Consider the following 12,943-nt stretch of genomic DNA (forward strand, 5'->3'; position numbering starts at 1 on the left):
TTTATTACATTTTTCTCCTCTCCACCTCACTGGGGAAGGAGTGAGAGAACGGCTGTGTGTTTAGTTGCTGGATTTGCCTAAACCACAACAAGCAGCATGGCCACTGCGTTGGCAGGAAGATGACAGTTTTGGGCTGCTAACACCCTGTATTTAGTTCCAAAGTGGTATTTAATAAACTGCGTTATCTAGTACATGTCTCTGCTTTCTTCTGTTCCTGCTGCTGGCTTTGCTTCCGCCACCCCCTGGTCACACGGCTGTATCCTCTTATTCCCTCTGCTTGACTTTGGTACACACGAGGACCTGTATGATCGCTGCAAAATGGTGATGGCTGCTCGAACTGCCGTGACATTCTAGGAGAACTGCTGGCGTTTCTGTCACAGAATTTGAGTTCCTTGGACGTAGCTAGTAGGGATGAGGAGAGTCCTATTTTTGAAGGCTTCTTCAGGTTTTCTTCCTAGGCAAGTAGTTAAGACTTCTCTCTCTGTCTTTGGTCTGAGTGAAAATCAGTCATGCAGACATCTTCAAGGGTGTGCTGGACTATGTGGTGGGGTTTTGGTAGTGGGGGAGGGGATACAGGGACAGCCTCAGTAAGGAGCTGCTGGGAGTCTCCGTGGCTCCAAAACCAGTCAGACCTGTCTCTGGCCAGGCAGGACCCTCCTGTGACCAGGGCGGAGTTGGCATCTAACATAGCAGGAGTTGATAGCAGTTACAATGGGGTGGGAGGTGAGGGGATAAAGAGAAGTCCACTCAATTCTTTCATGTGAAAGTCCATCTCCAGCGTCACTATGAGGACACTTGATCTCAGAGAGGCCATGGCAGTCAGGAGAGGCTCCTGAGGCCTGGAAGACAGAGAAGATGCAGCACTGATGTGGGGATCTTCACAGCATACGGCATTGTGCATGAGACCTGCCCGCACACAGCCCCTCTTGTAACAGCAGAGCTGCGTCTAATGGACCACCCTAAGCCTGAAGGATGTGATAACCACCCAGTCCTCTTCAAAGCCTCTGAGCAAGCAATGCTGAGAAACTCAATCTTCCCAGACAGCTTTTCTGAGTTGTACCACCCCTCCTACAAATACAGCCCTTGCAAAGCAGGTGTACTAAACCAGATGACTAGCAGCACATGGTTATCAGCCCAACAAGGCTTTACTGAAACTTTTCCTGCTGGGCACGCAAAATACACAGGGTGAATTGATAGTGGGAAAATATAGATTGGAAAAAGGGGATTTTAGACTGCCGTTTTGTACCTCAGCAGTACAAAGACTGTGAGCTAAATTAGCCAGGCACAGCGGGCCAGGCCAAAGGAAAGGCGCACCTAGAGCAGACTAACTCCGGTACGAGGCTTACGCAACGCTTAAGCCACACGTAAGCCCGGCTGGAAATCCTACTGCGGTGCCCGTTCCTGTGCGGGGCGTCAGAGGGCGCCTGAGGGGCAGAAAGCGGCGTCATTCCGTCACACCCCTGACGAACGACTCTCAAGGGCCGAGCAAGAACGGACCGAAAGGAGCCTACGGCCCCGCGCCCCGCTCGGTGCCCAACCGCCCGCCACGGGCCCCACCTCTTCCCGCGGTGCGCATGCGCGGACCCGCCTGAGCTCCCGGAGCAGAACGGGCCTTTTCCCTCCCGTCGCCGCCCAGCCGCGCCTGCGCAGGTTCCCTGCTGGACGGGACGCCGCGGCGCTGGGGGCTGCTGTGAGCAGCGGGGAAGTCGCTGCCCTTGGGTGGCCGGCGGTTCGCTGCGCAGCAGCCGCACGGGCTGAGGCCGCTGCCGGGGGCTCCGCTCCCCTGTCCCGGCCCAGAGGCCGACACAGCCCGCCGGGTGCCTCCCGCCGGGTGCTTCCCGCCGTCGCTCCCCTGAGGCGGGCCATTGCCCGCGTCCCTCCCGCGGGATGAAGAGGATCTTTGGGTTCGGGAGGAAAAAGAAGGGGCAGCCCCCGTCCAGCAGCGCCTCCGTGCCTTGCGCCGCCGGTGCCTACGAGCTCCGGCAGAAGGACTTGGGCAAGCTGCACCGTGCGGCCGCCAGCGGCGACCTAGCCCAGGTGCGGCAGGGACTGAAGAAATACAGCATCGACGGGCGGGACAAGGCGGAGCGGTAAGGTGGGAGCAGCGCTGGGCGGGCGCTGAGGCGGGGTGGGGGGTGCCGGCAGCCCAAGGTGCCCTGGGTGCAGCTGCAGTCCCTGACAGGTCAGCGGCGCTGAGGGCGAGCGGCCGCGTCCCTGGGAGGAGCGGGAGAGCTGGCCCCGCAGCCGAGCTCAGCCTTCGGCTGGTTGTGGGAGTCAGGCTTGTGCTGCCAGAAACCCCTGAATTCGGCCTGGCATCCAGCCGCCGTACCCTTTTTGCCCCGGCCTCCTCGGTGCCCTCATTCCCGGTGTCGCGGTTCTTTGCCTGGGGGCGCAGGGGTGGAAGGGAGCTGGCAGCAGCCTGGCAAAGGTGGGTTTCTGAAGGAGCTTCACGGCCGTTCTCCAGCCACGCTTTGAAGTCAAAGTGCAATCGCATGCATCCCTGAGGGCCCAGCGTGTAGGTTTAGTAGTTGAGCCGAGAAAACTGCACGGTCTCAACTGGGAGTAACTTAAGGACAGGTAAGCACTGCAGTTAGGAAAGAGCTATAGTGCAGAGTAAACGTGTTGTTTACTGATGCTGCATGCGCAGTTGCCTCATGTGCCTTTTGTGACTGTGATGTGGCAGCCAAAGCAGGAGTCTGATTTTAGGTAGCAGTTACTTAGTTGTTTGCTCTGAGGCTTTGGTACAGCTAATCAGTATCTTGGATTGGAGGATCTGGGCGGTATGGGTTTTTGAGTCAAGCACAGCAACTGTTTGGCATACATATCTTAGAGAAGCCCTGGGCTGCAGCGTAGCTCCTAGTGATCCATCCTAAGCATAAGGAAATCAACTGAAGTTTTTAGGTCTTATATGTGACAACCCTTTAATGCCTTTTCTGAAAAGACTTGGAGTCAAAACCTTCGTGGTATTCCAAAATAATGCTGGTTTTGTCAGAGTAGCTCAGCTTCCTAGACTGTCTATCCTGAAGACTGGGCTTTTTGCCAGCCAGCTAGCTTATTGCCCTGAAAACACCTAGAACCACCTAGATTTGTAGGAGCAAGGAGGAGCATGGTAAGCATCCATGTTGTTAGTGTGGGTTGTGTGCCTGAGTGTTGCCAGTCAGTGTTTGTGTAGCTGGAGATGGGGGATGCAGTTTAAGGGGAATTTGGTTTGTTTTGTGTGTACTCCGGCTGCCTGAGTCAAGGTGCCCAATGGCTTTTATGGAAGTAGCTGCTGAATGTTTCTCTTTTTTTCTTCTTACTACCCTCTTTTTCACTGTGGCCAATTCAGTCAGTCATCAGGTCTTAGCAGACCCTAGTATGAAATTCGACTAGTTTTTGCATTTTAAGTTTATCTTGTCTAGAAAGCTTCGTTTCCTCTGGAAGGGTTTCCTTCTGTGTTTCGTGCTATTATCAGTGTTATAACTGGGCAAATGAAGTAGCACACTGTAAAAAAAGAAAAAAAACAAACACACAAGAGACAAGGCAGTGTACATACAATAGAGCACTGCGATGATTCGGCATGACAATGGCCAGTACTGAAAAGCTGCTAAAAGCTTACCCGAGACAGATTCAGTGGACAGAGTCTGTCTGCTTGCTGCAGCCCCTGTACGCTATACCAGCCATGAGGCTTGCAGGCCCACCTTATACCCTCTTGGTTTTTGTGGGTGTGATGTGTGTTGTGAGTGACCACCAGACGCAATAGTGTTTCAGAGCTTCATAGTGTCCTCCAGGGACTGGAAGAGTTGACATCATTGGAAATAGAGGTGAAGAATGGGAAATGAGGGAAGTAATGCCTAGAATGTGTGCATTGTTCATACAAATATCTCAGTTCTGCTCCTTAGGGTTTCCAAAACCAAAATCCTGCACCAGGGACATGGCAAGTATCACACTTACAGGTCATTCCATAAAGTGGGTCTTGTAGCCCATAGGACCTCCCACAAAATGTGCTTGGAACAGCATCGGTTAGGAGCAGGCAGCTTTTCAGAGGTGGTCTAGCAAAGCCTTCAGCCTTGCTGAAAGAGATGGGCAAAACTTAGCGCAGAGTTGGAAGCACTGTAGGCATGATGCCAGCTAGTCATGAATCCTGGGTCAAAGCTAATTACTAAGAGAGATTTACCCTGTCAGCTGCCTGTCAGAGTGAACTGTAGAGCTTTTCATTCCTTAGCCTGTAGCCGCTGGGTTGTCAGCTCAAGTGCCCTTGGAAGTGTGTGCTGCCAACCTGGTGTTTCCCTGTGGTCTCCCAGTGGGGTTGTTTTGCAGCTGCTCAGGCATCAGTGGTTCTCTTCTACCCCATGGGTGATCAGCGTAGGGTTGCAGTAGCAGGAGGAGCAGAGTCTGAGCAGGGTCCCCAGGGCTGGGTGGCAGAACAGCTTTGGTGTAACTAGAGGCCTTTTGCAGGGACAGGCAACTGTGAACACTCTGATGTTCTCTGCCAGCCTGTTCCCCAAAGCGGATCTCCTGTGGAACTCAGCAGGCCTTGCTCCAGGCAGAGCCATCTCCTTTCCTGTCAGCAGACTGAGAGGCTTGGTTGAGGAAGGCAGCAACAAGTCCACAGGTTTTCTGAAGGCTTTTCTGTTTGCAAAGCTGACAGTGACTTCTTCAGGTTTGTCATGTTTCCTAGTGCGTGATAGTAGCAGGTTTTAGATGATCGTGGACTCCTTCATAACCAGCCCTGGTTAGCTTTCAGATAATCTCAGTCCCTCATTTCTTCAGAGATGGAAGATCCTGCATACTTACATGGGAATTTCTCAAAAAATGGTGGTAGTCGCTCTTGAGGGACTGTTCTGTGAATGCTTCAGTGTGTTTCCTGTCAGTAGGAAGACATTACAACTTCTTTGAAGTTTTGTTTCTTGTCCTCATCCTTGTTGCCCTGGAGGAGGCTCATCAGCTGCCCTGTAACAAGAAGTATGTGCATAACAAATTGCTGCATTTCTGCATCATATGCCACTGTGTTTGTGTACCTCTCCCTTTCCGTTCCCACCTAGCCAGTGAGCCGTTGCACTCCTATCTCTCAGCAAGGTACCAAAACAATTGCGAGGTTAGTTGTGCTTTCCTAAATACAGAGAAGGACCTACCCATGGTGATGTGGTTCAGTACTGGTGTTCCCCTCAGTTCTTGAGGAGCTCCAGGATTTTTATTGCATCACCTTAAGCAGAGGAAGGTCCTGACTGTTTTCTAGCTTGTCTTCTGCTCTCTTGGGACAGGTGTCCTGCAGAGCAGCAGGCACTTTGCCTTCTGCACAGAGTGAAGCTTGTTCTGCTTTGTGCCTGTGAGTTAGGGGAAAACGCATGCAAGGACTTTCTGGGTGATTGTGTCTTTAGGTACAGGTAGGCTGGTTAACTGACATCAGACCTAAGATGTTCTGTGGTTTGAAGGCGCCCTTTTCTTTCTGCCAGGGCTTTAACTTGAAGAAAAAAGTTTCGTTTTCTTATGCTGGTCATGTATTGTGGAAACACGGTGCTCCCTCATTGGAGAGGACTTCCTCTGTAGTAGGCTTTTTAAGACTATGACAGTTACACATCAGGAAGGTCAAATACTACTTTCCTGTAGTCAGGGTTACAGTGTTCTGAAGGTAGAGAAAACGCAGATATTCTCAAAGTGCGGGGAAACACTAATATTCTTGCTATAAAACCCATCTCCTACATCTCTGATACACTTCTTGCACATGAATGATCATAGAAGAACTTAGAGGTTTACTTGCTGTAGTCCTCAGATTTCCAACCTTTGGTCTCTGTTGCTGTGCCGTGTGTAGTCCTGCTGCAGACAGTGACCAATGCCTGAACACAGGAATCTGTTTGTGCAGATTCAGTTGTACGATGAAGGAAATGTCACTTTACTGAGCAGATGCTGTGGAGGGTTTTTGCCAGCCAGCCTCAGGCATTTGGTGTGCAACTGTTGTTACTGGTAATGGAGTGAGAAATCTTTTCTTAAGCTTACTTTTTGCAAAGTGAAACTTCTGGTCATGTCCATTTATCACAGCCTGAAATTATTTCTTTAGTTGTCTGTCTGTGCTAAGTCAATATATTTGTTTTTAGGACACCTCTGCATCTTGCTTGTGCGAACGGCCATGTGGATGTTGTCACATATCTAATAGAAAACAAGTGTAAGCTGAATCTTTTTGACAGTGATAACAGGTCACCACTGATGAAGGTATGTGGAATGTGTAATGCTCTTGGAAGTGGGGTTTATTGATTATGCACTAAATAATGTATCTTCAAGAGTTGTCTGCATAGACCTATGTAGAAACACGCATATTGTGATCGGTGTGGAATAGGTAATCTTTGAAGACACTCTTCTTTTGCAGCATAGGAAAGCTGGGGGAGTTGTAGCAGAGTGAAATGTAAATGCTGGAAGTTTTTCCTGTTTTGTATGTTGTTCCTAGGCAGTACAGTGCCAGCGAGAAGAATGTGTGGCTATTCTGCTAGAGCATGGTGCCGACCCAAACCTGGCAGATGTTGACGGCAACACTGCCCTGCACCTGGCGGTCCTATCTCCTAATACAGCTGTCGCGGGGCTGTTACTTGAGCATAATGCCAATATTGATGCCCAGAATAAGGTAAATTTTTATATCTGTTAAGGAAGTTCTTTCACAAAGTTGCATTAATATTTCTCTAGAAGGGTTTTTTGACTTTGATTTTTAACTTGATTCATTTATGTATCTTTTCAGGAGGGGTGCACTCCGCTTGTTGTTGCTGTCATGGAGCATCAGGAAGAGATAGTAGAGTTTCTCCTTAAAAGAGGAGCTGATGTGCATGCTCGAGATCAGTGTGAAAGGTGAGGGGTTTGTCAAAACTCTAGATGGATCTCCAGTATGCTTTAAGTTGGATTGATGAGAGGCATGGGAATGAGCTCTGAAAAAAAACATGGAGCCACACAGAAGGAAATGTTTCAGTGTGACTTGTGAAAGCAGGTGTGCACTTGGCTGCTGTCATACCTCAGTGGATGCTTTTCGCATTCAGGGTTGCAAGGAGGCATTGTCTGTGATGGCCCTGCTGGCAGGAAACGTGCCATGAGCTCAGCAGCATTGCCTCAATTTGAAAAACCATCTCCTGCATAGCAGCCTAGTTTGTATGTAAGTGTTATCTGTGTGGAAGCTTTATCTGAAAATTGAACATTTAATTGTTTTGACTCCCTCTCATTTTATTGTTGCGCTTAATGCTTAATCAAAACTACATTTTCTTTCGTTCATTTTAAAATAATAAGGGAAATACATTTTTTTGAGAGCAAGTAGGAATAAAAATAATTACAGTGTCTATGTAAAATAATCTGTTTCATGTTATATTTTGGATGTTTCAGAACTCCACTTATGACTGCTGCTTCTGGTGGGGAGCTTAATTTGATAAAAGTTCTTCTTCGGTATGGTGCTGATGTGTCCCATAAAGACACTAATGGATGGACAGCTGAAGATTACGCTGTTATTCATGGATATTCTAGGTAAATTTTTAACTTTATTGTTAGGAAACCTGTCAGTCGTGGTTTTGGACGTTTTTGGTAACAGCATGAAGGTTTAATGGTGTTCTGTGACCTGTCTCGAAGCCGTGCACAGTGATGTCTTCTGATACGTAATGTTCCTGCATCTAGTGTTAGTTTGCAAGTTGAGGAAAATTTCCTCAGAATTCTCTGTTAGATTTCAGGTTTTGTTGCTAAGCTCATATCTGCCCAATACAAACTCTAAAAAGTGTATCCTACAGTTATCCAGAGCTGGAGCTTGGCAAACTGAAACGGTGTAAACCCACTCCCCAGACCAGCACCGTTGTCCTTACTGGCTTCCAGTACAATGACCAGGAACTGCCAGCCTTTGTTTCAGAGGAGATCTAAACTGATCTCTCTTTTGTTAAAATCTTAAGCAGTTTTACTCCTCTTACGCCTAGCTTTATACCTGTGGGTGTTCCTGCTCTAAGTTGGTTATGTCTGCTTAAAAACTAGGGTGAAAAAAATGAACTAAGCAGGAGTTAGTAACTTCGTAGGTATGAATATGGATGTGTAGAATGAACACGAGTGTAGTGAATATTGAAGTACGTAGTAGTCATGCAATGAAGTTCTGTGTGGATTACTCTTGGCGAATGCACACAAGTATATGAATTCATGTGTGTATGAATACGTGTAGGATGGATAATAAGTGGCTGTTAACTATTCTATTAAATGGTATATGCAAGTACATGGTAATTTTTACCAAATATACTTCCTCTCTCTCTCTAGTCTTAGTAAACAACTGGCAGAATACGCAGACTGGGAAAACACAGGAGAAGCTTCAGCAGGTAGCGCGCAAGGCATCACGACACTTAGCACTCCTCACCGGGCAGGAGCTGCTGGCTTTACGTTGGGTGCACCTGCTGTGGACAGAGGAGGTAGGATCCTTAACCGTGGAGGAGCTTATGAGGAAAATCACTGTGGCCTTTTCTTTAGGTGGCTTGTATTGTTAACGCTTATTTGTGCTCACCGTTGACTTCAGTGGAGGCGTCCAGTGGAATAGCACAGGAAGTTTTGTGAATGTGCTTATTTGCTGCTAGCTGGAGATGCTTCTTGTCAGGCTGTGAAGGCAGTTGTCATTTGTGTGCTGCACGTCCACCTGTAGGGTTGTCGCCTTCTGCCTGTCAGATTGCACATCTGTATGGTTTTTCCTAGAGAGAAGGGGGATGGGAAAGAATCAGGCAAGATTGTGTTTCTTTTCAAGGTCTGTTCTTTCACCTATAGATGGCTGTTTAGGTTATGAAGATCCAATTGCAAAAGCAGTAGGTCCATCCTGAGTAGTTGTTCATCTTTCTGTAGTTGGGAAGCAACAGATGAGTTAGTGGGAAGATGTATGTCTTGTTGATTTCCACTGAGTTTGTGTGTCTTTATTTCAGTATTAATAGTTTGACCAGCACTAAGCTTCATTTAATGAGTCATCTTATTTCTCCGCGTCAGTTACGATTGATTCCGTGTAGGTGCTGTAGAGACACATTTAGGAAAATCTGTCTTGAAAAAGTAACTTTGTTAGCAACAACAATAGTGTCGTTTATACTGTATCTTGGGCATAGTTTGATTTGCAATAAAAATAATGCTTTTCCTACACTTTTAGTAATTTTATGAAATAAACTTTAAAAAATCCGTATTACCTTGTGATCCATAACAGCAATTAAATTGCCTTGTGATCAAAAAATTAACTCCTTCAGTGAGTTTTTATGATCCAGTCTATGCTTATGAGCTCACATAGCCCTAAAGGAATCTTAGAAAATTAGTATTTTAATATAAATGAAATTGTTTGTCTTGTACTTTACATCTCAGACCGTACAGTGGGAGGTTTTATCCTTTGTTTTTTTTAAGGGTGTTATATCAGAACTATGTGGCAAATGGGCAGCAGACACAGTTCATTACTTCTTTTTTAAATATGTCAGGAAGCATGAGCAAAACATGGGATATTTTTCCTCATTGACTTTTCCCAGATATGGGTATTTAATTTAGAGCCCAACTTTGTTCCTTTGACTTTGGAACAGTTGCTTTCATCTCGTAGAAGATTTATAAAGTTTCTTGATAGATTGAAGGCAGTTTGTGTTTGTTTTTTTTTTTTTAAAGGGCTTGGGACAGTAGTTTAAGCAGCAAAATGTGACTTTCACCCAAACATCATTCTGTTACTGCCTCCTGTGTATGCTGTGGTACCACATTGTAATGGCTGACAGGCCTGGATTGTTTTAAAACAGGTGGCTTGAAGAATAATGCTGTTGTGTGATTCCAAAACTGACATACCCTCAGGGAAATGCAGGTTCTTGAACCAAATAATTTGCCCCGTTCCTTGAAGATAATAATACAAGTAATATAAATCCCCAACATTATGGGAAATCTTTACTTCTTATCCTTGTGTGAAGAGACTGTTATGTGGGTTAGGGACTTGGGAGGAGAAAGAGTATGTGCTGTTCTTGGCCTGTTTCTAGTAGGGCTTCTTCTGAGTGGTGTGAATCCTTTTCTCCTTGTGCTCAGTCTCTTAAAAATTACCCCAGTGTGTTGAGCACGAGAGATTAGTAGCACATAGGGAACACTTATTGGTATTAATTCTTCAGTCCCTGGCTCGCACCCGCAAAGCACAGGTCCTGCATCATGAGAGTCCCTTTGATGTGCTGCAGTAACAGGCTTTGAAGCCTCTGTTGGAGGAGAAGCTGGGATGATCTTGAGAGACCAGAGAAACACACGCTTTGGAATTCTTATCTTTTCTTTGGCTCTTTTGTACTGTTTTTCTGGGGTCTTCAATGTTGTCCTTATTCATTTTGCTGCTTTTGCTCTTGTTGAACATTATTCAAAATATTCTCCTCTAATGAGCAAGTCTGCATATTTAAGAAGTTGGTTCATGCTTATTTGAATGTTTACTTTTTGTCAAAACATGAACCTTTTTATTAATCACATACAGGTTTGCAAAAATCTCCAAATGAATGAATGAATGGCTTCCAGCCCTGGCATATTGAACAACGGACTGTTTAGATCTGAAGTTGGAATTTCTTTGGCAAAATATATTAATTATGCAATTTTTCTAAAGTCAAGGATTCAGATTTTTAGTATGGCTGCAGTGGCAGCTTTGGTTTTTTAGCTACTGCACTGCATATTAGTGCGTTGTTCCTTCAGTGTTTCCCTGAGGCCCTGTAGAAACTGTTGATTTTTCATTGTGGAGCTCTTGGAAAATAAATGAGTGCTTCAGTGTGATTTATACCTCCTGAGGTCAGGAAAAGTTGTCCAGTACCACCTTTTAAGAAAACTAAGAAATGGAGAAAGGGTGAGAAACCATCTTGAGGTCCTTTCTTAAATCTTTAAGTGTATGTTTTTTGATGGGAGTCCTTTTGCCACATCCATTCCATGTATTTGTGGTAAAATCAATATAAGCAGGACTCCCTTCTGCTCTGAGACAAATGTTATGGCCTCATAATGGAGGAATTTGGTGTCAGATAGTTGCGTGGTGGTGTGAGTGCTGATGAGAGCCAAGACTTCCTTCAGAATTTCTGGGTAGTGCATATCCAAAGTTTAGTTGTTGTCACTTAAGGATTTTTGGGATGCTTAGGGGGAGGGATTTAAAGTGTGCTGTATGTATAGAGCACTCTACAAATATGAAGGAATTGCATTTGCATTCTGTGCTAGGCAAGGACTAGTCAAGTTAAGGGAAATATAAAGTTGGCAGTAGAGTAAATTTCTGACAATCTGTTTCAGTATGTCAAAATATTGAAATATGAGTGTTTTACATGGAGCAAGTAAATCAAGTTGCACTGTTTGACACTGTCCCTTGATAGTAGAGTTTGGTAGATTGATTGGTTTTGTTTCTAACACTTCCAACTGTAGAGTAGGTGGATAGTCACAACACGTTCTCCCATTGCTAGCTTTATTGATGCTTATATTTTCCAAATTTCTGGGAACTCGAATTTATTCTGATGTCATTGTTTCGTCTGTCCTTTCCATGCCTTTTCCTAAATGGATATAGGAATGCAACAATCTCCTAACCAGACATCAAGAACAGGAAAATCAAGGAAAGGTATTCTATACAGTAGCATTTCAAATATGAAACATGTTGTACAATATACAAATGTTAACACACCTATGATGCTTATTATCCTAGAGATACCTATTTTGATTTTAGTAGTTTTTTGATTTTGGTTTTATAAATCAGATTTGAGAGCAGGCTTTGGCCACTTTTTATTTGTTTGCATGTTTTGCATGGGTCCTTTATTATTGAATTCAGTGTTTGCTTTGTGTCATTAGTGATAGTAAATATATATATTTTTTAAATATGCTCTTCTGTTACTCCAAAATGGAAATGGACTTCAATTAAAGTGGAAACAAGCAATCCCCAGGGACTGCTTTTCTAGATCCCATTGCTACAGTAGGGCATCAAGGTCTGTCTGAAAGCTAGCTCATGGACTTTCTCTCTTGCCTTCTAAAGGACAACATGACCTGGTTTTGATCATTGCTTAAAGTTATTGTACATTGAAAGCAAAAGTTCAAATAACTTATTCAGCTGGTTTGGTTAATTGTAACTGTACTAACTGAAAATGTAACTGAAGTCACCTGTCAAGAGTTTATAACTGACTACTCCACACTATCCACCCAGTTCTAAGAGACAGAGTTTTATTCATCCTGGAAGGTTGACAGGTAGATTAGACTGCTGGTACTGAGAGTGTTAACAGAAAACTGCGGTATGTAAAACTAATTCATATTTTTAAATATTATGTTTGTAATAAGAAATATTAAAAATTAGAGACTGTGGTGGTATTCCTAGAGTTCAGGTTTCTTTAGCACATCAGTGATGTGCTAGAGTGCACTCTCTTGAGTTTGCAAATAGCCCCAAATTTGGGTGATCAGTAGATAGGTTTCAAGGCAGCACTGTTGCTCAGAGGGACCCTGACAAGCTGAGTAAATGGACTGTCAGGCCTCTCTTAAAAAATTCAGCAAGGCCAAATGCCAAGTCCTGCATGTGGAAAGGAACAGCCACTTGCTACAAAGCATACTAGGACTGCCTGGCTGGAGAGCTGCTTTGCTGAGAAGGCCCAGAGACTTTTGGCAGAGAGTGAGCTGAGAATGAGCCAGGAGGGTGCCCTGGCAACTGAGAAGGTCAACAGGGCTGTATGAAGAGCAGCATAGCCAAGAGGTTGAAGAAAGTGATTGTCCACTCCTGCTTGGCACTGACTGGATTATGTCCAGCCCGCTGGGTAAAATTTTGAGCCAACAGTGAAAGGGAGATTGGTCTTTCAACAGTGAGCAAGTTCAGTGGAGGGCTATGAGACTCATCACAGGCAGGAGCATTTGCCCTTTGAGGAGAGGCTGAGGAAACTGGGCTTGTTCAGCCTAGAGAAGAGGCAACTTTGAAGGGGACCCAGCAGTGGCTTCCAGTACATATGAGAAGACGACAAAGCCAGGTCCTTCCCAATGGTGAATGACAGCAGGCAGAGAT

General features: G+C 45.3%; 1 protein-coding gene across 1 annotated transcript in view; it reads left to right on the top strand.

The window, feature by feature from the left end:
- Positions 1-1,887: 1,887 nt before the first annotated feature.
- Positions 1,888-12,943, top strand: part of LOC104375174 (uncharacterized) — a 68,503-nt gene continuing 57,447 nt past the window's right edge. The window contains 7 exon segments of the mRNA XM_086610509.1: positions 1,888-2,090; positions 6,075-6,189; positions 6,422-6,595; positions 6,707-6,813; positions 7,336-7,473; positions 8,239-8,387; positions 11,477-11,527. Of these exon segments, the coding sequence (XP_086466635.1) occupies positions 1,888-2,090; positions 6,075-6,189; positions 6,422-6,595; positions 6,707-6,813; positions 7,336-7,473; positions 8,239-8,387; positions 11,477-11,527 (937 nt within the window).

The sequence above is a fragment of the Tauraco erythrolophus genome, chromosome 4 (genome assembly GCF_009769465.1).
Source record: "Tauraco erythrolophus isolate bTauEry1 chromosome 4, bTauEry1.pri, whole genome shotgun sequence".
Lineage (NCBI taxonomy): Eukaryota > Metazoa > Chordata > Aves > Musophagiformes > Musophagidae > Tauraco > Tauraco erythrolophus.